At 37.6% G+C, this 25,640-nt stretch overlaps 1 protein-coding gene across 2 annotated transcripts; it reads right to left on the bottom strand.

Moving 5' to 3' along the window:
• Window positions 1-582: 582 nt before the first annotated feature.
• ZNF711 (zinc finger protein 711) lies at window positions 583-25,120 on the bottom strand. Of its 2 annotated transcripts, XM_074147183.1 has the most exons (9): window positions 24,949-25,120; window positions 18,942-19,046; window positions 16,845-17,375; window positions 10,205-10,363; window positions 6,796-6,942; window positions 6,066-6,203; window positions 4,617-4,664; window positions 3,894-4,037; window positions 583-3,426 (listed from the first exon to the last, which is right to left on the bottom strand). In XM_074147183.1, exons 2-9 carry the CDS (start codon window positions 19,018-19,020, stop codon window positions 2,249-2,251), a joined length of 2,424 nt encoding a protein of 807 aa, XP_074003284.1. In that variant the 5' UTR covers window positions 19,021-19,046; window positions 24,949-25,120; the 3' UTR covers window positions 583-2,248. The 2 variants fall into 2 exon arrangements, with proteins under 2 accessions (XP_074003284.1, XP_074003285.1); XM_074147184.1 differs by lacking the exons at window positions 4,617-4,664; window positions 24,949-25,120 and having other exon boundaries at window positions 589-3,426; window positions 16,845-17,021; window positions 17,055-17,375; window positions 18,942-19,020.
• Window positions 25,121-25,640: the final 520 nt, after the last annotated feature.

The following is a 25,640-nucleotide window of genomic DNA, read 5'->3' as shown; positions in this document are numbered from 1 at the left end:
ACTACAAACAAAAACCAGGTTAATGGGTTCATGTCTGCATCTTTTCTGGTTTTTAGTACAAAACCTACAAGTTCACGGGCTAAAAGGCCACTGGAAATCCTTGATGAAGAGTTCATTTAAAATCACACTGTCTTCTTAATTTTTTAATCTATTACTGATGTCATAATTCAAGTACTCTAAAAGAGAGAGAAATTAAGAAAGCAATATTTTTAATATCTTGTTTTGCGAGCTGTTCTTATTACACAGATAAAAATAAAAAAAACCTACCTGGCTTTTCCCCAAATATGAGAGTAGCTTTATGTTCTCTTTACTTAAAGGAAAAAATTTCAAAGGATTGTCAGTATCATATTTGATAATTATTTTAGAAATAAGCACAAGTACATTACCTGTAACTTTAAAGGGTTAGTCAAAACCCCAATACTCTCCCCTCAATAGTCTGATAAATATACCTCAAGCAACCTGCTTACTTGAAATGTTATTACATATTAATTAGTGAATCATGTAATTAAAAATACTAGGCAAGTTTACACAGGATGAGTCTTTCCTAAATACCATAAATGAAAAGCAAACTCCAAAAAATTTGGAGTGCAAGAGATGCGTTTTATTGTATGCCCGTTACGATGAGTAACACATTTAGAAATAATAATCCCACATAACAGTGACAATCTTATTTTACAGCGTGTACATCATTTTTTACAGCCACATAAAACACGTATTTTTCTAAGAGATTTCCCAAATTTAACTTTCTGAAGTTTAGAAATATAAAAAAAATTTATTCTCAAGGAACTGATTCTCATCTGGTGCAAAAACAAAATATGAACATTATCTGAAACACAAAGCCACAATATAGCATGAAGTTACAATTTATCATGTGAACAGCTGTGTGCAAACATGAAGCAACTAAAAAAGTAAAAAATACACATTATATGCGTAACATTTATGAACAGGTTTTTCATTAAATAGCCCTAGACCAGCTTGTTATATTAAGCGCCATTTGATTTGCAGCATGCTAACACAAAGCATTGTTTAAAGGGATGCATATTTTAAATGTATACACTGTAAACTGAAGATCCACCTCCAAACTCTAGTGGCAGCATATTTTTCTGGTTAAATACTGCATATATACTTTCTTACAGATTGAAAATGCATGTTTATAGTATGGTATAGATTTTTTTAAAGAATTGATTAAAAGGTGCAATTTTATGTCTATACTGAAAATTTCATATTAGGAGGTAGGACAATAATAGTCATACCTGTTAAGAACACTGCCCTAAAGAACTTCTAAGTACTCTGAAATTTAATTTAAAAACCTTTACATTTTTCAACTTTGTTTTTAATATTCTTTTTAGAGAAGATTTTAAAGTAGCAAGAAAAAAAAAATCAGTGTTGAGTCACAACACTATGAGCTGCATCCATTTTATCCTTAAAAAAAAGTCAAATTCAACGTTAATTTCGTTATATGTGCCATACCGAACAACATTCAACTGTAGTTTCAGATAAAAAAGGGAAATTATATACATACACATCTTTAACCCTAGCACCAGAACACCACCTTTGAGATCATAACATAATGCTATATTTTAAACATCATATCCTGCAATAAAGTAGGTTAGCAGCTTTGAAAACCATTTAAAAAATTACTTGTTGGACCTAAACTAATAAAGGAAACAAAAAAGTTTCCCAATGAAATGTTTGGGAAAAAAAAAAAAAAAAGGTCAACTCCCCAAATTTGACCAGTTCTGGAGTTTAATTTCCAGGCACAATTTAAAAACATTATGATCAAGTGACTGACTAATACTCCCCTTTCAAAACCGCACAAGAAGTTAGACTCAGTTGCCTTTGCAAACAATATGTAAATAACCCCACCATATATCTGAACCGTTATCATATTGGAGACAAATGCTGTTACTGACAAAATGGGTAAAAATCATCTTCATTTTGTCTTCTATAGCTTAACAATGTGTAATACTATTAATTTGAAGACATTCATTCATCTTTTTGCAAATTTAAGACATTCATCCATCCTTCTGCATTCTATAGTGCTCTTTAGGTTCTGATAAGCAACAATCATAGGGCTATGAGATCCCCTGTCAACCCTAATACTTTTAAGACTTTTAATACAAAGAATGTAAAGTTATGATTTAATATCAAGCTTTGAAACCAGGAGAAACAGTTCATGAGATTTTTTTTTTTTTCCCCAATTAGCATTATCACAGTTTCTAAATTGCTTCCTTCTTGAGATCATATATTACATTATGGCCTCTTTGTGGTGCCTCATTATATGCTGATTTTTCTCAGATGGTCTACGGAATCCCTTTTTGCAATACTCACACCTATGTGGATAGTCTTTTGTGTGTATTGATATTACATGTCGTTTAAAGCCTGACGCATCCGTCGTGCTATAGTCACAATACTGGCATTGATAAACTTTTCTTCCACTGTGGGTCTTCATGTGCTTCTTAAGTTCGTTTTGCTGCCTAAATCCTCTTTTACATCTTTTGCATTTAAAAGGCAGGTCCTTGGTATGAACTGAGAGGATATGCCCACTAAGTACAAAAGGATCTGATGTTTTAAAGTCACAGTGCCTACACTGATGTATCTTTTTACCTTTATGGGTTTCACTATGCTTTTTGAGCTCGGATGGACGATGGAAGCCTTTTTCACATACCTCGCATTTGTGGGGAAAATCCTTTGTGTGAACTGAAATAATGTGTCGCTTCAGGTCACTTGAATTGGTGCTCTTATGGTCACAATGTGGACACTGATGAGTCTTATGCCCTTGAAATAATTCTGTGTGCTGCTGCAGTTCTTTTTCGTCTGCAAACGCCTGGGGACAGTGCTCACATTTAAATGGCAAATCCGTCCCGTGTTTGGTTTTGATGTGAGTTTTCAGATTGGACTGATCAGCACACCTGAAGACACAGTGCTGACACTGGTATGGCTTTTCCCCAGTGTGGGTCCTCATGTGCTTTTTCAGCTCTGATGGATGACGGAATCCTTTCCCACACTCCACACACACGTGAGGGAAGTTCTTACTGTGAACTGCAAGCAGGTGTCTATTGAGTAGTCCCTGCTCTGCAGTTTCATAGTCACAATATTTGCACTTGTGTAGCTTAGGCTCCTTGTCCCTCAGTATCAGTTTATTAGAACTCAACGGGCTCGCTTCTCTGTATCTTCTTGTATATTCTGTAAACTCATGGGTTTTATCAACTTTATTTATAAGTTTATGGCTTTCCAGATGATTGTGGAAACTTACTTTTTTGTTAGTTGTAAAGTCACAGTCTGTACACTGGTATTTCTTCTTAATCATATGATCTGGATGATTCTTCATATGCCTTTTCAAGAATCCTCTGGATTTAAATTTTTTCCCACAAATATGACAAGGGTAAACTGTTAAGGGCTGTCCATCAGGACCTATTATAACAGCTGTTTTTAAACAAACAAAAACAAGTTATGAAGGAAACAAATTTACTGATTGAGAAGTTTTAAATCAGGCAACTGCTGTTCAGATTTCATGCACTTACACTTGCAGCAGACAGAGAATGGTTCAGTAGTTTAAAAACAACCAATCCACAGCACCTATAGTTTATATAGTTTTGTTTTAGGAACTGCTCAAACAGATCAGTAATACCATATTTGCAGTGAATATGTCCATGATTACTCTTTAATAGCTTGCAAAATTCATATTAATTGCATCAGCCCTAAGTGTACTGACTTAGAATAGCAAAAATTATTACGTTTTCTATGCACAGAATTGGAGGGGGGAAGGACACAGGAAATACGCAAATCATCATTTCTACTTTTTGATTCTGCACCAGCTTAAAAAAAAAGAAAGGAATAGTAGAGGAGTAAGTGCCTCTCCATGACAATACACATAACCATACAGTGTTTACCTGTTTGCCATTGCCTGGCCTCTCCTCTCCTCCTTTTCTTGGTTTTTTGTTTTAGCACTCTATTAGTGCTAACGCTATCACAAATCTGCAGGTATTGTGTTGCATTACCGTTTTTGTTTTCTAATCGTGTATCCAAGTTATTTCCTAGAAACAAAAATTAGACACCGTAAAAAACCTTAAACAACTTTTTTCTTTGGGACTGATGACTGGAATTGCACAGCAGCATATCTACTCTCTTTAAAAAAATATTGCCCATTTATCTACAATGAACATATATAAAAAGAGTGCCAATATAAAGCACTATCTATTTTTGCTAGCAAAAGTCAAGAATATAATTGTTTAAACATTGCTTGATTTTCAAGTATATTCCCTGATTTCTCATACTTTTGAAGACATTCATTTCTTATGAGTTATGCTGGTTGTTTCCTTTTATTTAACTTGGTTTTACTTCTTAACAACTGCATTATCTCTTTTCTGACTACAAAACTGTATTAAATAACCTGGCAGATCCTCCCAACTTTCCCACCCACTCTGAAAGCTTACAACACATCTAGAATTGTCTTCATTTCAAAACAGTAGAGAAAGACTGTGGAGTCCTTCAATAATACTTTACGGATACTTTTTTGCCTTCACTGATTAGGAGAATTGACACATAAATGAATATATTTTCAAAGACAGCAAGTTAGTTTTAATGCTATACCAAGCACAGTTACATGCTCTTACCTGCCGCTTGACCATCTTCGTATCTTCTGGGTAGCCGTCTTTCATCTCCTGCAGAAAATGGTATTTCAGTCATTATAAATTAAAATTCTTTTTAAAGATAGTTTTGAAAGTCTGATAATGACAGATAACTAACTTAGCTAATAACTAACAGCTTATCTCTATCCAAACTAATATGTGCAGTTCACAATCAGGTCAGTATTTTGTAATTATGAGCCCCAGGAAATAAAATCACATCTTTGTGAATAGTTAATGTCCACTAAAGCTGTGTTTGCATGCTTACCACGCTGTCTTTCCTGCTTCTCATAATTAATACGCTTGTTTCCACAAACTTTAACCTCATAAATAACCTCAGATACCAATCCAGAAACGAGGCTATCAGAAATCCACAATTTGTTCTTGAGATCAAAGTACTTTGTCTTTCTGGAGTAGAACTAGACAGGAAGACTTACACCTTATCAGCCGCTCAGCACTCAGCTACGTGAGACACTACAAACCTCTGGGAGGTGAAGAAATAATACCTTAAGAGTGTATTCCTCATTTTGGATTGGAAGTGTTTACTGCTATGTGCCAAGGCTCTGTGATTCTGAAGGACTTTATCAGCCTGACTACTGTGCTCAGAAATATTACACCAATGGATTTTAACTAGGTTTTAACATAAACCATGGATGACCTCATACCTTCTTAATACAAATTTAACATGCCAAAATCTGAGAAAAAAATAAATATGAAATAAAAGAACTTTCAGAATTCGCAATATACCCTGATACATCCACTTCTACCATTTGAAGCACAGCTGCAGAGAACAAATTACCTTTTTTTTTTGGTTCTAATCTAAAGGACTAACAGGCTTAAAACAGGTATATAAATTGAAACTAGTAGGAACATATTTACACACTTATTCCTATTATTCCCTTTTTAAAGTCATTTCCCCTTCCTCCTAGCTAATGGAAAATACTTAAGCTATTCTTGTTTTTGTAAAATCTTCAACAGCCAACTTAAACAACCATTAAAACCCACACATTCTGTACATCTGAGCCGGAATCAAGAACAGTATAAAAATTCTCCTAACAGCTTTCCTTTCTATTTCATAAAACTCAACAATCCATTCATTAGATGCAAGACAATCAACTACTAAAGTAATCTGTAAGTGTTTGACAGGCCAGCACTGGAAAAAAAAAAAAGCAATGACAAAATGAAATTGTTTTCTTCATATTGAACTGCAAAAAACCTAAGGACCTTATGTGTAAAAGGTCATGAATGAATTCAAAATAAATTTTTACATCACTTAATCAACTCCACTAACTGATACTGCTGAAAGAGCAGGAGGAGCTGTTTCCAAACTACTAGGGAAAGGTGAGAGATTATCACATTTGCACAGACATTCTGGAAGTCAGACTAGGGAAAAAATAACGAAAGGGAATTTCAGAAAATAAGCATGCAGGTTCCTACCATAAGCAGCAGCCCAAGCAACAGGGACAAAAGTTTTATTCACGCCGGAGTCTTCAAGTTGCGTGTCTGGAAGTGATGTAGCCTCTTCTTCACCTACAATAACTTCCATATAAACTTCATCTGCTATTTCAGCACAGCCTGGATTAAAGGAGAAGAACAAATGTTTAATTTTATTCTGCTCATCCTAAATTTTCCTTCATTTACTTTGCTCTCTGATTGATACCCTGTATAAATTACTTTTTCTCCTTTGGCATTTAGAACCACCCCTTCCCTTAGGGGATCATTGTTTATTCAGACATTCCTTAAAGAGAGAAAACACATATCAATAAATCCAAAATAAATACCAACATAGATTCAAACATACAAACTTATAAACTTGTAACTGATGATATTTATTTGCCACCTTGCCAGAAAGCTGTTTAAACAAGGCAATTCACAGTAGGAAAACAGAAAAATGAGAAATTTGACTAACCTCATTAACTTCATCCATGGACATGTTAAATTTAATATAAATAATGAAATGATTGCATACAGTATGCACAAAGTGCATTTATCCACATCACTTTAAAATAATTATAGCCTGCTCTTTATTTTTAGGGAAGATGAGCTTAGTTTTCTACTACTTCAGGCTGAAGAATCCTTCAGAAAAATTAAAAAAGTCTTTGAGAATGATGTTTATATTGTTGCACAAAACAGCATGAGAAACAAAAATGTTTCTTATTATGCTTACTAATGTCTTCATCTTCCTGAGAAGAGTCCTTAACAGCCATGTAAACCATTTTTTCTCGTTGCATTCTACCAACACCTCCTTGTTCAATTACTCCAGCTACAGAATGTCCATTGTGAAAGTCACTCTCTGTGACAATTTCTGTCCCACCTTTAACAAAAAGAAATGAAACACGCTAAGTAAATATAAAAAAAAGTCACCGTTAAAATAATTTCAGATTTAAGTATTTTTTTCTTATTTACAATAAAGCTATTTTGTAAAACTCCAAGTAAATGTTTTCACATCCACGTCTGTCATAAATCATGCAAGTGTGATAGTTGGGGGTAGATAAGAAAAAATTTCTCTCGGTGTCTCCTAAATTCAAGACTGAACAACCACTACCCAAGAAGGATCAAGAGCCTTTTACGCATCCTAGCAGTGAATTCAGGTGTGACTGGAAACATACCCGTGCCCACGCCCACCAAAAAAATTACTGCAATTCTAATCTTGTCCAGAACACAGCTTTTAAATTGTCTCTTGAGATTCGAACAGCTAATTCTTATCCCTCTTCCTCTCCCAAAATCCTAGTTACTCATCTTGCAGAAACTGACTCTTAGTTAATTTTTCCTACAAAGATTCTAATGCGTATTTCCCAGACTCATTACATGGGATTGACTAGTAACTTACACTGGGGTCACACTTCTCAAACTATGATAGAGCAACTATTATGGCCAATTATTTCAACAGCAAGAACATTATCTAGAGAGACAGGCTAGCAGGGATGTAAGGTGTTGCACCGAATCTCTGGAGACAACACAATCTGAAGAGTAACAGTTGGAAAGAAGGAAACGAGAACAACTGCCCACACAGTCCCACTCCGGGTGACTAACGAGTTTTGGCCCACTGACTTACTTGAACAGAGCCAAAAGAACAAGTTCCAACCTAGAACTTGATATCGATGCTTGAGTCAGAGAGAAGTGGCAGAAAAACATTGATGCTTAGTCTTCCATGCATCTCAGGGACTGAGAAGCTGCAGACTACGGCAGAACAAGCTAACGTTGGGTATACCAAGAGCCCTTGTTTGCTACTCTGAATGGTCCTGATGGAAAATGCTCAGCTCGGTGGTGAATCCAAATCAAAAATAACGGAAGACTGGTGAGGACTGTGAACACACTCAAGTGACTTGCAGCTAGGATGTAGAAAATCGTATATATCATACTAATCGTTTCATCTTGTGTTTAGATAACATAGGTCTGTGACAGACCCAGAGGCACCCTATCGAACATGCCTGAGATTCCAACCGTGCTGTGGGGAAGATCAATGCACAGTGGTAAACTAAACCTGCGTGAATCCCTGGAATACAGGCAAAACCAGCAGGCAACTCTCAAGCGAGGATTGAGCTCCGTGGTGCCTGCGTTCCTGCCTGTGTGCCTCTGCCCGGGTACTGTTTCAGAGATCCCCCAGTTCGCAAGGTAACAAAAATAAATGTACTCTTTACATTTCATCCATGGTTTTGTAGTTGTTCCCGTGTCTTGCCTGTGTTGACTCACACACAAATACACTGATCCTCACTTTCCGTAAGTGTTCTGTAAATGGGAGACCTTGCTGAACTTCCTTGCCACCCAAGCCCATTTTTATAATTTTTGTCGAAAGTGGCTTTGCCAGGACATTTATCCAAGTAACTGCAGTAGACTGCAATGCAAATGGATGACATTTAAGAACAGCTCTCCACCCCACGTACAAAAAGATTAAGAGACTACTGCTAATAGGTAAACTTGAATCTTGGATATTCTTTGTGAAGACTGTTATCTGTGGTTCTGTATTCCTTAATGCTGAGCAGCAAATGCACGTTATCAACACAATCAGCTCTTTCCAACAGGAAGTACTCACCAGTAATGAATGGGTAATTTGCCAGGACTACCTCAGGGCTATACCAGAAGCACTGAGAGTAGCTCACGAGAACACCCCTGCTGTAAATTAGTTCTCAGCAATTAGAAATTCTGATTCTTCCTGCTGCTGCATTAGCGGTCTGTCCCTCAAGACTGACAACCTATCCCCAGAGGAAGCAACTGTATTTCAAGAACAGGGTCTGGCAATTGATATAGGAACTGGCAGATGAAACAGATGTCACAATAGATACGGGATGTTAACATGCTGCTTCTCTAGATCCTCTCCCCGTAGTCTTAGCAAGCACATGGTCTTCACAACCTCGTTCTCATACTCGAAAGTAATTAAGGATCAAATACTAAAATTCCCAGGGCCTTAACAGAAATACTCACTAACCTTCAGCCGAATCAGATATTGCATATTCAAAATGGGATAATAAAATATGTAAAGCTACTTCGGCAACCTTGTGAATGACTTAATTAATAGTCTCCAAAATCTACACTGTTATCATCCTGCAAAAGATACCGAGCAACTCAAAAGACAGTCTTAACTAATTCTGAACCTACCCTGACAGACAAAACCAAAGACAACTGCCCTATTGGCTAGCAGTCTGATCATCCCTGGAACAATCCTTTTCTGCCATAAACTTGAGCTGAAAAGATGACTTGTTTCTCAGAGAAGAAAAATAAGGGCATCATAGAGACAAAAACTTTCTGAAGTAGCAGCTCAAGCTACTTGAAAAGCAGTGCCAGGGTTGTTACTAACTGGAGGATTTTGCAGACCTAATCCACGGCTGTCTAAAGTTCAAGATTTTCACAGCATAGCCAGGCCAATGCTACCAGCCCATGTGAGATGAACTCCCTTCTCCACTCCAGGAAGAATGGAGCCAGGCTGATTTGTCCAGTGAATGGCTCTGGTGCTCCAGCCAGATACATCCCAGTAAGGCAGAGTTTCAGTACCTCAATGCAAAGGGTGAAGTGGAATGAGCTCAAGGTTTCAGCTCTGAGAACAACTGTAAGGGGGACTCTGCTTTTACAAGTTACAAAGAACAGCACATGGGTTAGCTGTACCTCTACTTGCAAAGCACCTGGAAGTGCTGAATCTGTCCTTTGCAAAAGAGAACTGCAGAGCAATTCTGAATTTCTTGGTTTGGTTTGGAAATGACTATATGACCAAAGCCCCAGCAATCTTCCCCTCCCTCTGCATCAATGCCACCAAAGACTGCTCAATGACAGGAATCTACTCTAAAAGCTTTTCTGTACTGACACAGAGTCTTGCAACGTCAGAGAAAAGCAATAGCTGAAAAACAGCTGTGGACACCCAACCACTTCTACATTTGGGCTTTGATTGCCTGAAAATAAATACTGTTAATCAAAAAAGAATTTGAGACTAATACACACCCACTATTTGCTGCATATGGGCAGCCTCTATACATGTCACATTCTACAAAACATTCCAGTCAGTGGATTACATGAAATTAAGAACTGCAAACAAGACCTTGAAATACTTCAAACTACTGGAAGAATATATAGAATTTAAAAGGTACCTATTTCGACATCATCTTCAGCTTCAGCTTTAAATATGTACACTTTGATAACTTCTGAACCAAAACCGTCATCTTTAGCAACATCATCATTTGTCACCTCAGTACTGATTTTCAAGGGAGTGCTTCCTATATGGTCCAATTTTTCTCCAACATCATCCACTGTAAAGATAAGAGAATAATAATGAGGTTCAAACACATTTTTTAAAAGTCAAAGTAATCACTAGCATGATGTTCTCCACTATTATCCCCATGCATAGTAAGGGTTTGTATTCATAAGTGGCCTTCACAAAACAGTTCATCTCAATATACTTAAGAGAGATTCCAGAAGTTTAGTACCCAGTTTTATTGCAGCTCAGGAAACACATCAAGAATTACAGAACAAAGAACACAAGAAAGAGCTTGTAATGAAAGAGAATGTGGTAATTGGTTATATCTGAAACTATTACACTTAGAAAACAAAAATTTATCAATAAGTAAAATTAAACATCTATCCAAAAATGTTAAAGATTAACCTAGAATTGCCTGTTACAGTCTAAGAGTCCCCAAAGGTTTCACTACTCCAAGATACTGGTGCCTAAAACTTAGTAGTTGAAACTCTTTATAAGAGTGATGACTTGGAACATATTCCCAATGAAAGAAAGTATGCATCAAAAATTTGACTAGATCTTCACCCTAAAATAAATTATGATTTTATCCACTTTTCTCACTTTAAAATATATAAATTAATGAAGATTACTGTATAATATACAGGTGATTAAAAGATGCAGTGACAATAAATTCAAATACTGCTATGTGAAATTGACTTCTCATTCTTTATGTATGCAACTTAGTCACTGATTATATATTCAAAATGCTCATTTTACATACAAACTATTAAAACTGTAGCAGTAACACTATTTTGGTAAAAAGGGTATTCACAGAGATGTCCATATATATACCCCAAACTGGAGGCCACTGAACTAAGCATCCTTCTGACATATGTACTGCCAACACACTTCTCTCAGATGATAAAATTAGCTCCTGTGCAGATGGTGAACCCAAACCTGTGCAATGCTTAACACCCACTGAAGTCCTCTAAATAGAGAAGAATTCCACAAAATGTAAACAAAATCTGAATTAAAAACATTCCAGGGAAACAGTAATTTACTGCACACATAATATTAAAATATGTGCATACTAAGTTAAAAAAAAAATCATTAAAATTCATATTAAAGTGACAGTAGCGTTTCATGACTAAGAATGGAGCCTACCCACTGCAGGCAGGGAGGGCTCTGGTCACTGAGGGAAGGAGGGCTTACCTCGGGATGGCTGCAGTTCCCAATCCCCCTCTAAGTCTCCTGCCCTCAGTGCAGCGATGACTGCTCTTGAAGAGCTGCTTTTAACTACTTCAGCCTACAGCCTGGGGTACTGAGGTAAACTGCAGTTAAAGCTTTTCTTAATACTCCAGGCAGTCATGCGAGGTGGTTCAGAACCTGCTAGAAAAAGAGCAGATGCCTTTCCTGCAGCAGGGCAGGAATCCTCCACAGCAATCCCAAACTAAGCTCTTCCCACTCACAGACACGATTCCACAGAACCACCTATCCAACTCACACCGGTTGTCAGCCCCACACTGAGGAACCTTATCTCTATTTCACTAATCTTGGACTCTATCAGAAGAGTTATTGAGGACAGAACTAGATATAATGTAGGTAAGTACAAATAAGCATTTGATTTCATATTAGAACCTCTGAATATTATGTATTTTGATGAAAATTAAGCAGAAAACATTAAAAAATGCTATGTTTTAGCTGCTTCTTTCTGTAAATAAGAGATTAATTGCATTGCTGAAAAAATACCAAACTTGGATCAGTAGAAAAATATTAAAAATTTCCTCAGGAAAAAAGTTTTTGTAATTTAATAAAAAACATTCTAAATCTCTATTCAAATCGATGCCTGCAACATCAACACCTTAACCCGTTAGAATCTGACAGGTACTGCATGGCGTTCACGTTACCTTGCGGGACAATGAGAACAGTGAGTATGAACATCACAGACGAGAAAGCCACACAGAGAGCTCGGCATATTCCTTTGACACTTCCGTTTACCAGCACCAGGTTACTAGTACACCTAATACTATACATTCTTCAAAATGAAGTTTAACTTTAGTACAATGAATACTTCCACTGCACGTATGAGTTTTTAAAGGACTGGAGTCCTAGTACAAGGCAGGAGCAGTTACATATATATATAGCTGTACGACTAGACACGCTGTCAAAATGCAGAAAGAATATTTAAAGGCTGGGTGGAAGAAATCACTAATTGTAAGCTGTTACTGTATTTTTAGAATTGGTATGTGGTAGTAAAGTTATTTTCAAACCTGCAACTCGAGCAACACCAACTTTTTATAAACTCATAAAATTTATAAAGCTAACGCATTATCAGTTTAACATAGAAAATAAGTATTTCCATACTGGAAGGTTATTTAACAACAGCAACTTCCTACTGAACAGTGGAGCAATCACATATATGTGAAAAGAAGTTTTCTTTATGGCAAAATTTTCCAACTATTTAACTAATACTGTGTGTCAATGACTGTACATCAGTATGTATCTGGTGAAATAACATAAGAAAAAGCCCACACCATTTTAGATAGTTGCCTTACCAGGACATCAACTGCAACACAAAAAGGATTACCAAAGAAAAAAAAATGAGGAATTTTTTCATTTTACAATTTTTATAAGAATAAATATTTTCAGCCAAAAATATCAAGTGAAATACATGAATATAATATATGCGCTCACATGCTGTGTTTTACCATTTCAAGTAAAGCTTCCAAATCTTCAGTATCCTTTAAAAAATAGGGAGCCCTGTCCCAGAGAGGCAAACTTACAACATTGTTTTTAAAATCAGTGGTTTCTCCCATACCATCAACCATCGTGTGTACTTCAAAACATCTTCAGTCTCTACAATTTAAGCTGAAGTAATGGAAACATTATCAGGAAGCCCATGTATCCAGGGCCTCTAGAACCACTTTTCTAAAAAGCTAAAGTGCAATATAAGAAAATTTGAAAAATATAAACTGGACTGAGAATACTGATAATAGACTGTCATTTGTAAGATGCTGCCTTTTGTTTCAAATGCCTCAACAACAAAAGACAGTGAATTGGCAATTGCTATTGATAAAATTGCTGTATTATATGAAGTAAATGTCATGGTTTCAATCTATTTTTTAAACACATTTAGATAAGGGGAAAACAATCAACACAGCAGGACACGTAATCTTTGTCAAGTTCCAAAACACTAGAACTTTTTTTAAAAACGGATCTTGAAAATATTCTATTGTCTAAGTAATATGACTTCAATCACAGACTCTTAACCCATCAGTGCTAAATTATCTGATGACTTTTCCCAGTGATAGTTCTCAGGAACAGGAATGCTTACTTTATGTCAATGGAATATGAAAGTGTCTTCCAGATCTGACTCATCCACCAGAAGCACTACATATTATTATCTCGTCACTTAAAATTAACTGAAAAAACACAACAGAGAACCTTTATAAATATATGCTGAATCCCCCTTAATAAACAAGGTTTATAGGAAAACTCAGCACACTTCCAATTTCAAACTTACCTTACTTCGCTGTTTTCAGGTGTGTGATGTCCAGATTCACCGTGGATTGCCAGCTCCCAATTCATGTGATGCCTCAGCATGCACTGTGCTGGTGATAGCACACCCACCATAGGAGCCCGTAGGTATAACATGAGGGCAAGATAAGTCCCGTGGCTTTACAATTTTTCATATTTTTCTAATGTCTGATATACTTATTTTATATCCCATAAGTTACGATATAGGAGTATTAATATTCAAATGTTTAGCAAATTATGTAACAGTGTATTGTAATATACTAAAAAGGAGGTGGTGGTGGAACAGTACCTTACCCCTAAAGGCCAGCTCCAGTGTTGTTCTTTGGTGGGTCACCAACATAGTGCATGCAGGGCCAACACACGGATGGGGAGCTGGCAATCCGCTGTGGGTCTGAATATCGCAAACCTGAAAAACAAAAAAGGGTATGTTTTAAGCTACACGTGCGCTCACTCCTCCATGGCAAAATGGGATGTACTGCTCATAATTTTCCCATCTCGGGATGAGACGGATTGGGTTCACGATCAAACCATATGCATTAATTTTGTATTAATTTCCTTTCTAACAAGTTCCTTTTAAACAGGTATTCTGGAGATTTAAAACATGGGATTGTGCACATCCCATGGCATTCATTGTGAACATATCAAAAAAAGATTTTAAAGTCTTATGTTTATAAGGCTGATTCAAAAAAGCTGAATTCATCTGCACCAAGATAGCAGAGTGGCGATAATCCTCTAGTGAAAATTTCCAATTACAAAGTCATACTCAGCTAGTTTACAGTACTATCTAAACAAACACATTATTTGCCAAATAGTATTTACACAAAAATTTAATAACCAATAGTGTATAAAATATCTACATGGGAACATCATCTTTAAACAATGGAAAATCACCTTTCAGTATAAAGATAAAATTCCACACTCAGCTTCACACCCTAAAATACAGTATTTTAGAAGTTCCCAAAATGTGTTCCACAGAACAGCTGGTGGTATTCCCCAAGGGCATTATCTGTCACTTTACGTAAAGTCCCCCTTTTTAGATGCTAAATTTCATTAAAAGACAGCTAAGTATTTTGAGAGTCTTTAAAACTATCATTTTGATGTGATTTACATTATAAAAACGTTCAACAGTCCTATACGTACACCCCAAAAGAAATATAAAAATTAACTTTCTACAATATTTACTGAACATTTGACAAATTAGAAACGCAAGTAAATATAAAGGGTTTTAAACTGCTTGATAAACTGAGGCATTTATCTATTCTACACAACAGATTATCTCCATAAACATAACAAATTCTAGGCTAATTTTAAAACATTTAAAAAAAACAACCCACAAACAAAAAATGAACAACTGCGTAAGACTGATTCATTTTTGCTGCGAAAAGAAATCAACAGCAGATACTTTGTTGGGTCATGCTGGCATAACCAGCATAATACAGCCTCAAAAGTTAGCAGAGGCAAGAGACTGCCTTAATTTACCTAAAATGATTACTTAAATCAAAATTCTAGATTAGTAACGTAGCTTCCAACTGTGATTATTGAGGCAAATCATGATTATACATATATGTAAATCTAATTTGCTGAAAACTAGGCCTCAAATTGGCTTTGAAACATTGCAAAAGCCATGGGCAGGCTTGAGAGCACCTGGCAGAACAATAAACGTACCACACTTAGCTATCTTAGAAGGAATTCCAAAGATGACTTTACTTACAATTACAAAGGTGCAGTTGGAAATACCGCAGTTACAGAATACAACTCATCGTAAGTACTCTGTCAGAAAGGAGGAATTTTTTCAATGAAACAACTGACTGTAAAAATGGTGTTCCTTTATTTACAAACACACAGGAATTTTTCTGTTGTAGGTTTAATTTGCTTTTAGACTGAGGGTTTTTTGGAAAAATCCAAAAAACCCTTTTTGACTTTTATTAGTGACGTATGGCATTACAGTAATGATAGAAAGATTAAAAAACCATCATTGCTGTCCATCTGAACAAAAAATAAATTCCAAAACTATATTTTGTGTAAGGGACATAAATGCTTTATGAAATATTGAAATCATTATAATCACTAATCAGTCATGTCCTCTGCCTTGAAATTTTTAATAAATGCAGCTTGCTGTCAACAGATTGACACTTTGACACACTTGGGCATTGCCATTTTTTTAACATATTGCTTCTGACTAAATAAAATCTGTTTTGACCTACTCACATTTCAGTAACTAATTTGGAGAAGTCAAAAATCTAAAACGAACTATCATGCATTTTATCAAATTTGTTTAACAATAAAAAGTGGTATCTTGGATATAATTTAACCACTGAAGAAACATAACAGACCTAATGTCCCTTCAGTAGCTGTCACTCAAGGACCAGTACAGGACCAGGCAGTTTGCTGAGAGCTGAATGCTGTTGGGGGTGCCCACTGAAGTGGGCAGCCATGGTCCAGTGTTAAAGAGCTAATGTCAACTAACGCACATAACCCCCTCATGTCAAGTTCAGTCCAGAATAGCACAACATACAATAAAATGCCTACTGTAATTTTTAATAAAGCTAACCAAACAATATTTTGTGGACACGTAAGAGAAAGTTTTAAGTCAGATATCTTAAAAACCTATTGCTTTGTTGGATTCTACTGATTAAACCCAACACGTTATTTTTACATGAATCTACATAACATGGTAATATACATGTGTAGTTTTAAAAAAAGTATTATACTCAAAATATGTGGAATGTTTAACTTTCCAATAAGGAGTCCTTAATTTCAGGAATATCTAGTTTCAGAAACACATACACACTCATTCACTCAACAGCATGAATGTCATTCTCTTTCTTGCTGTATCAGCAATAATGGATTTTTCAAGAAATCCCAAATCCAGACACCAAGAATGAACTGGGCCACAGACTATTATTTGAGAGTTCCAGTACAGAATGCAGCAAGAGTCCAGCTATAGTAACTTCTCCCCACCAGACCACTTCTACTTCAGACAATCTCCTGTTTATATCTACCTTTGTTTAACTTACAAGATATCATTAAGTAGTCTTCAGATGTACTCTTGCCATCATCGTCATCTTCTGTTTTTATAGTCACTGTGGAGCCAGGAACAGTACCAGCTGCTTGAATGACCGCTTCAGAATCTGAGTTCGTTACAAGAACTTCTTCTGAAACCATTGTAGGCGAGTTGGCTCCTGACACAGAGTCTTGCACCACATGCTCCAAATGTCCATCAGGACCCGTAACAAGGTCAGCCACAAAAACCTGATCAGGAACTCTAACGGTTTCTGTTATTAGATCTGAAGTCAAAACATGATCACTGGTATCTAAAGCTTCTTCAATAGCAACATCAGCTTCCAAAACAGAATCGGGAACTATTACACCTTCTGTTACAACATCAGTTTCAGTGATGATGTCAGGTCCTTGGACAACTTCAGCTGCTAAGCCATGATCAAGAGTTATTCCATCATCAGTAACAACATCAGAAACTAGGACAGCTTCGGGGACTGATACAACAATATGGTCTCCATCGATATGAGCAGTGCCAGCCATTCCAGCCACTATGAAACAATTATGAACGAGGAGAAAAATGTTAAAATTATTGTATTAGCAATTAGTTTATCTAAGGAATGTAATAATTATATAGGTAAGTTAAATGCAGGCGTACAAATCTTTTACTTTTCAGCAATCCACACTTTGCATTTCACCCAACGGGGACTATCCAAAGCAGCCTGTGTTTTGCTTAAGAAAAACAAAACATGCCACTTCTGTACCACTTCTGTAAGACATAATGTGGAGTTTGTCCGAAATTTAGGTTTTAGAATGCTGATATGTTAAAAAACTACAGGCTAGTTTGCAATCTTTTTTAAAATTCCAGTTAGGAAACCCCTGATTACAGCAGCAATCTGAACCTTCACAGAATTCTTGCATGATACTTGACGTGTGGTAACAATACGTTAATTGCTGTTACAATAAAAGGACTCTCATCCCTTAGATCGCATGGGCCTTGATAAAAATAAGTAAGTTGTACGCAACACTTATAGTACACTTTCCAACAACTTGCCACATTGCAAGGAACGGCTAGAAGCAGAAACCTGTTTTTCATTAACAGGCTTGACTGGCCAGTCCTATTTGCAGACTACTTTTCTACACATAAAAAAGAAAACACTGAATTATTTTAACACACACCTAAATACCAGTTTAAATCTTAATGAATAAAACAATGAAAAAAATGGTTCTTATAATGAAAAAAACCCCACAATTTGGCATTGCACTGCAAATTCAATTATTTTGGTACACTCTTGAGGGATATTAATTCATGTTAGAACAAAGACATGGTCCTTCCCAATACCTGAGAAGATCATCTCCTGTCGTAATTCAGAAATGGAGACCCATAAAGAAAAGAGTGGAGATTTCTTGCTGTCCTTTTGCTAAACCTTCAAAATTGCTGAGGTTATTTAGCACTGCCACCAAAATAAAGAGCATTCATTTAAAAAAGAAAAATCAATTTAGAACAAGTTTTCTTACATCAGTACAGTCCCAGGACTGATGTTCTCAACAGAACACTTCTAAGCACATGTGAACGTGCAGATTTAGTTAAATCTGTAAATTCTTGCCTATGTAGTAATTTATCTGTTGTCACACTTAGAAAGACATTATTTCCTGCCACAGTTACTAAAATACCCTAAAGGAGAACTGAAGACAGCAATCAAGGAAAGCCCACAAAAGCTCGAATGTTTACATCCTGTACAGGACATTATTAACATCTCTTGTATGCTGGAGATGTAACCACTATTCAATGTGGTTTGAAGCAGAAGCACATGCACTACAAAACTGTTACAACTCCAGATAACATTTTCTGTCTCATCTAGAGCACTTTGGGTCACAGATTTAACTCCTGTTTTTTTCAGAACTACTTCAATAAGTGACTATTTCAAGATCAGCAACCAACATATAAAAAGACATATTACATACCATCACAAATTTTGAATCTTCTCAAAAACGTCACACAAATGGCATTATCATATTAGTCAACTCTATGTCTTGTTATCATTCATAAGCATACTGCAAAAACCTGAAAAACAGTCTTGATTTTATTCATTATTTTTAATAATAAAAATGTTTACCAAAATCCTGCATAATCATAGTGTGAGGCATTTTGGATTCTTGTGTTTGCAATCCAAGACTTCCACCACCTGGATCCATATTCAGCTAAGGTCATTCACAAATATCTGCAATAAAAGCAAAATCAGAATTTATATTGAATAGTGTTATTGTGTTGATTAGCTTATTTACCCAAAACTTCAAGAAAAAGCATGCAGTACTTAAGTATTTTTCTGACCTAAATTTGTGAAAATACTTCCATCCATAAATAGACCTACAGTAGTTAAAAGAATTACACATGTGAGTGAAATCAAGCATGTCAGTAGTTCTTGGTCAGGACTTAAAAGTTTTTTTAATGTAAATCTTTGGTTACTGCCTCCCCTAGAACAGTTCTGTTTATAATCTGTGGAATTTAACTGGAAAGTACTTTCCAGTTATCTTTAGCATCCAGAGGCATACAGAATTCAACATTACTTTATTTCTAAGAGCAGTAAGCACAAGAAATGCCTAAACCTTCAATTTCCCCAATGCAAACTGAACAATAAAACTTTTGTGCAGTTCCACTAGACTATATCCACAGGGTAACAGCTCACTGACTGCAGCAAAGATCTCACCTGCAATACAAGCAGTAGCATCAGGCTCTAAGACGTGAGTAAGCAATTGAACCTACTTACAGGTAACTTATTATCTAGAAGCAGAAACTCTATCAAGAAGCAAGGTAGATTTCTCTTAAACAAACTGTAGCTACCTGTCTGTAGAAGCAAGAAATACAAGTCGGACATGAACAGCGCACATGTGCTATTACTAACAACATGCCCTACCACGATAACATATATTGGCAACTACACACAAAGAAGTCACCTTTCCTCTATCCCTGTCTGTATATTCTCTTTAACTGGTATATTCTCAAGACTGGTGATTATGGATGTGCGGAGCTGCATCAAAGAAAGTTGAGAATTGTATTGGGAACATCAGTTTTTCAGATTCTTCCACAATTTTGTATCTACCAGGTATTTCAAAACAAATTTTAATGTATAAATTTAATAGGACATTATGTTTAATTACAGGTAAGTTTTGAAAAAGCTGTGTAGTGCACTAAATTTACAAGAACAGAACTGCTGAAGCTGGTTTTCTCTTCCAGTGGCTGTGTATGAACCCCTCTATATCATTAAAAGTCTGACAAAAGGCCTGGTAGAAAATGTAACCAGCCCTCAGTTCTATTTGCATGCACAGCACAGAGCTACCCCTGATAACAGGCAACAGCTAAGCATAAAAAAGGCCAACTTATTTCATCATCTGCATTGCCATGATACTTACTGAAGAAACGACAGCGCTCAACAGACTCCTGTGCTGACACCAGTCACCATTCCAGTGCTAGGACTGTATTATCCACACCGGTTGACATTTTATTTCAAAACTGCCAGGTTATTCTAGAAATCTTGTCTTCCAACACTCTCTCTCCTGTGCTGCCTCACTTCTGCTGCCAGGGAAGAGCTGGTCCCATGCAGCTCTCTGCAACATCCCTCTAATAGAAAATAGATCCTTTAAAGCTTCTGATAGAACGGACCCACCAACTCTTTGTAAACTCCCCACTGCTATTCTTCACTGTTACATCTTTAGCTTGATTTTCTTTCCTTTGTTTCTGACAACTGCTTTGTAGCTTTGGCTCTTCTAATTCCCCTTAATGCTTAGGAGCTTCTGTTTCCCCGATTTCTCTTTTGTCAAACTTGTCTATTTTCCTCAATCTTTTAAAATTACAGTGATTCCTCAAACCTTGCCACACGGTCATGCCAGCTTCATTCTGAGTTTTACTTCTAAGATTCTCGCATTCATTAAAATGCAATTCCAATTACATCCAAGAATTTTCACACATGGAGGGTAAATGTTGAGCTTCTCACTAAACTTAATTTTACCAAGACCTCCATTTCTGGTATCGTATCTGTCTTGAGGATGCTCAGCTTCTTTCACAGGGTACAGCTACACAAACTTGCTTTCAGAGAAAGAGAAAGCATGTGACACATCCTTGACAGTGTTTCCACAAAATACAAGAAAAAAGGATAAATTAGCATCCCTCCATACTATTTGCACTGTAAGTATTAAAGTGTGGGGATTCTGAATTGTTTTGCAATTTGCTGCAAGCCAAAAGGCTTAACCATAAGTTCTCAGTGCAGATGAACTGACTCCATAGAAGCAGCTACAGAAGCATACAGCGAGCAAGGCTTTCATAGGGGAAAAATCTCCAGCTTAAAAAATCTATGTTGCACAAGACTAAAACATTGCATTTTCCTGCCCTCTCGCATCCAGGGATCGGAAATAAGTGACAGTTATCACAGAGAAAATGAAGAGTTTTAGGAGTTGTGGGAAGTGAACACAGAATAAGAGCTCAAGTGAGAGGTACCTGGAACCGGGTAGTGCAGAGATGAATAGGGAAGTACAAATGCTTTTAAGAGTAAGTCTCAAAAACATGGTACTTTTACTGTTGTAGACCCAGTTGCTCTTCTAGAGCTCACAAAAAGTTGATCCTTATTCTACCATACAAGTTTGTTTGTCTGCATATCTAAATCTAAAATACAATAGAAACTTCAAGTACTATGTGGTACAAGATATCTGACAACACTACTGCAATGAAATATACCACAACAGAGTTAAGAGCTAACACAGTCAAGTAAGGCAAATAATAAAATAAGCCAAAATAAGCAATATAAAAGAATATATGGCTTAAGTGCCTGAAATCTCTGAGATACCTCTAAGCCAGAATCAAGAACCAAAGAACTTCTATCACCTAGTGTGACTATCATCCTTTCAAGACTTTCTCCCTGTATTATGTGCTCAAACCTGCTTCACTCAAATTGTCTTTAAAACCTACACTTGGGGACAACAACGTAACACTCTTCTTGAAGAGTTACAAGGATTCCACAATGTAATTCCTCGATGGTGTCATAACAGAGGAAGTTAGTACCACGGCTAGTAGTATAAAAATAGAAGTCAAACGTTATCAATGAGGAAAGTAGTCAAAGATTTAACTAATCAATTCCAACCACAGAATCAAATTCCAACGTAGTTTTAAGTTTTAGCTCCAAAATCAAACTCTTTCACCATTGTAAGAATTACAAAGTAACCTCAGAACCGTAATGCAATGCTCCATCACCCCTAAATTTTTGTCACAGCCATCTGAAACTCTTAAGGTAGCTAATGAATACTTGCTATTACAAAATAAGACATGGCTCTAGACCATAAATGGCTAATTTAATATGGCCATTTCAGAATTAATGGAATACTCTATAATTTCCTGACCACGGCCTTTACATTCAGTCCTTATTTTTTAACGTAAATGGATACAAAAAATTATCCTAAATTATATAAATCTGAGAGTACAGGAAGAATGTGCAGGCTTTTCTTCCTTCTTAATAAGAAATTTAATTTATTTTCAGATTATATAATTAGATGCCCAAATATACGTGTATTACATATTGTGCTACATAGGAAATTCAATACAAAGTCAGAGTACAATTTTAATTTAAAGTAAAATTTCTGCAAGGAAAGCAAATTATCACTAAAAGGATTATTTTCCCGGAAGCTAACAGGACTATAAAAACTACCAAAGTTATGGGACAGCACCTTCTGTGCGCACAGTACTATGAATACCTTAAACTTCCATTAAAACCAGAGATGGATGATGACACGCTAGCAATAAGCATGCTGAAGCTGTACCTTGGTTGATGCAGCTAATTAACAAGAGATAAGGTCCACAACTCTGCTACAACTGGTTATTTTTGCTCATAGATTTCAGTAGTGCAGATGATTTAGTTTCATACACTACATATGCATGCAAATCTTATTATTGAAAGCAGCAAAAAATGTAGTACAGTGATTAAAGGTGGTTCTTCACAGCTTCTTTCTGTAGTACACCATGTAACATACCCACACAATCACAGAGGTGGTCTGATCATATGTTTTAAAAATGGATAGAGAAATAAGACAGAAAGCCATAATTATGTATACTGTCATAATCCTGAACTTACCCATACCCCTCTTGCCTCTGATTAAGATCTCAAGTGTTCCCTCTTAATTCCCCTTCTCCTCTGTATATTTAGAAGAAAATACTGTGAAAATGCTTTATTAGCATCAGCCAATAAAATAATACCACTTTAGAACATGCCACTAATTTTTTTTTTTAATTATAGCACGCTCTTTTGTGCTAGGAAGGAGTACGTTACCTTCAGATCCCAAAATGAAGAATTCCATGAAACCTAAACTGAGACTCCCAGAGCAGTGTCTCAAGGCTACATTTTAAAAATATGTCTGTATCAGAATTTGTTTTGCTTTTTTGAAAAATACAGCTCTCTTTTAACTAGCTTCAGGAGAAGGTTGATTTTAACTTATTTCAGTTCTTTATACCAAAGTTATTCCTTAGACGGGGCTCAGCTGAGACCCAGGAAATTAATTTTAGAGTAAAAAAAGGGTTATATGACCTCTCTTTCTACAGCCAGGAACATTACTGTAAATTACTAATGTAAAAAGTATTTTTTAAAACCAAAGATAACAGTTGACAATTTGGGACCACCTAAGAACACATACTTATAATAGCAACACTAAATTGAAAACCTGGTAAAGGCCCAGGCCCTTATAAGCATTGCTCTTAATATACACATTGATTTATTCTTAGCCTACTCTTCCCATAAAAACAGTATCATAAAACAAGCATTAATATTTTAATTCTCGAGAAAGCTTTCAGAAAACACCCTAAATTGAGAGATCTTCAGTAAAGTATTTTAAGGAGGAGGGAAAAAAATGAATGCCTCAGCACTTCTATACTTCCCAGGGAAAAAAGGGTGTCATTCTTGAACCCAGAGGCACAATGAAGCTCACATCAACATGCTAGTTTCCAGGCATTGCTGCCGTACTTAAAATCTTTATAACATAAAAAAATATTTCTACAAAATGCCAATTACAACTCAATAAATCTACATAAATAAAAAGTATTTAAAACATTTTGTTACATCCTAAACAGTGTGGTCCTGCAAATGCTAGGCATCTCCCCAGTTTACACATAAAATTATTCCTAATATGTGCAAGTGGTACATTTTCACATAAAGCATATTTGTGTGGTCAACGCTTAAGTTCTCCTTTAAAACAGAAAGTTTCTCCTAAATAATATCTAAGTCTTGCTTAGTATAATGAAGTACACCACAACATCATACTTTGTCAGGTGTTTCAGATATTCATAATCTGCATATGACATTTTGATTAAACCAAAATGACCAAGCTCAGATATAGAGATAATATAATAAATAAACTTATATGTAGTTGAAAAATCGAAACCAGATGCTTTCTAATTATCGTATCTCTTAACATTCCAGTTGGAGAAGAACAGAAGAGAATCTCATGAAGACAGTTCGGGATTCGGGGTGTTTTTTCCCCCCAATTTTTAATGCAGCAACCCATAGAAACGCAACGAGAAACATCCTGCTCAGGCAGAAATCTTCAGCAGCAGAACCCAATTCATACAGTAACGTTCAGGTTAACGCAGCAAAAAAGACCGGGTATGAAAAACTAACGGGACTCCACGGGAGACGCGCCGGCGGCGGGGGCTCCGCAGGAGGGCTGCGCCGCGCTGTCGCGATCCTCCGCGCTCTTCCGTGTCTGGAGGACCGCGGAGGATCGCGACAGCGCGGCGCAGCCCTCCCGCGACCGCGGCGGGACGGGGAGGCGGGGATAACCCCTGTCCCGGCGGCGCGACGGCCCGCGGAGCCGCAGCCTTCCCCGCCCCGCCGGCCGACATCTTGTTTTCCGCCATTTTCTGGCCGCCCGAAAAGGCCCCTCAGCCGCCGGCCCCACCGACGACGCCCGCCGGCGCCCTCCCAGCGCGGCAGCTGCCGGCGGCGACCGAGACTCGCCGACCCGCTGAGAGGCGACTGCCGTCACACCGGCCGGGCGGCGGCAAGGCCTCGGGCGGGGCCTGCAGTGAGGCCTAACCGCTTCCATTGTCCCCCATCCCCCGCCGGCGTTACTCCTGACGCCCGGGCTCACCTTTGCGGCTCCCCGCACCGCGGGCCGGGGCCCGGGGAGGGGAGGGAGGTGGTCGGGCCTCAGGTCTCCCGCCGCCGCCGCGGCCTGGCATTCGGGTCCGCCGGGTCCGGGCCTGCACCAATCACCGGGCTGGGCCGGGCGGCGGGGCGCGAGCGCGCGCGGCCTGTTCCCCCCCCCCCCCCAACCCCCCTCCCCGCTCGGCCTCGCGGCGGCCGCCGCACGTCAGCGCGCGCCGAGCAGGCGCAGCCGCCGCGGTGAAGCCGGTGCCCTCAGCCTGCCCGGAACCCCCCGCAGAGGGGGCCTCGGCTGGCGGCCGCTCTGCTTCTGGGGCCCGCACTGAATTTCAGCTATTTCCACATCGATAGAGGCGCTTCAGGGAGAACGCGAACGCTCGTGGGGAGGGAAGGGGTTTCCAAAAAGGGTACCGGGGCAGCGTCACCGTCCTGCTGCCCGCCAGTGGTTCCTAAGGGAGACGAGGCAGCGGTGACCCTCCTGACCCTCCCATTCTTGTACAGGACAGGTCTTGTATTAAAGACACGTTTTCTTTGGTATTTAAAATACCTTCTTGCCACTATTACAAGAAAACCATTAACAAAAAAGCCCAACGCTGATAGAAAACTCCTGGCATAAGTCACAGTATTTGCAGCACTTTTTTTTTTTCCCCATCGTTTTTGGATGTCTCCGAAGACCAG

The sequence above is a fragment of the Numenius arquata genome, chromosome 5 (assembly GCF_964106895.1).
Source record: "Numenius arquata chromosome 5, bNumArq3.hap1.1, whole genome shotgun sequence".
NCBI classification, from domain to species: Eukaryota; Metazoa; Chordata; class Aves; order Charadriiformes; family Scolopacidae; genus Numenius; species Numenius arquata.
This window is presented reverse-complemented; position numbering and strand designations above follow the sequence as displayed.

Excerpts from the sequence above, each read along its gene's own strand:
- ZNF711 (XM_074147183.1), bottom strand. The coding sequence starts at position 19,020 with ATGGATCCAGGTGGTGGAAGTCTTGGATTGCAAACACAAGAATCCAAA. Across the intron at positions 17,376-18,941 it reads TATGATTATGCAGGATTTTG|TGGCTGGAATGGCTGGCACT; the intron begins GTAAACATTTTT and ends ATTGTTTCATAG. Across the intron at positions 3,427-3,893 it reads GGCCAGGCAATGGCAAACAG|CTGTTATAATAGGTCCTGAT; the intron begins GTAAACACTGTA and ends GTTTAAAAACAG.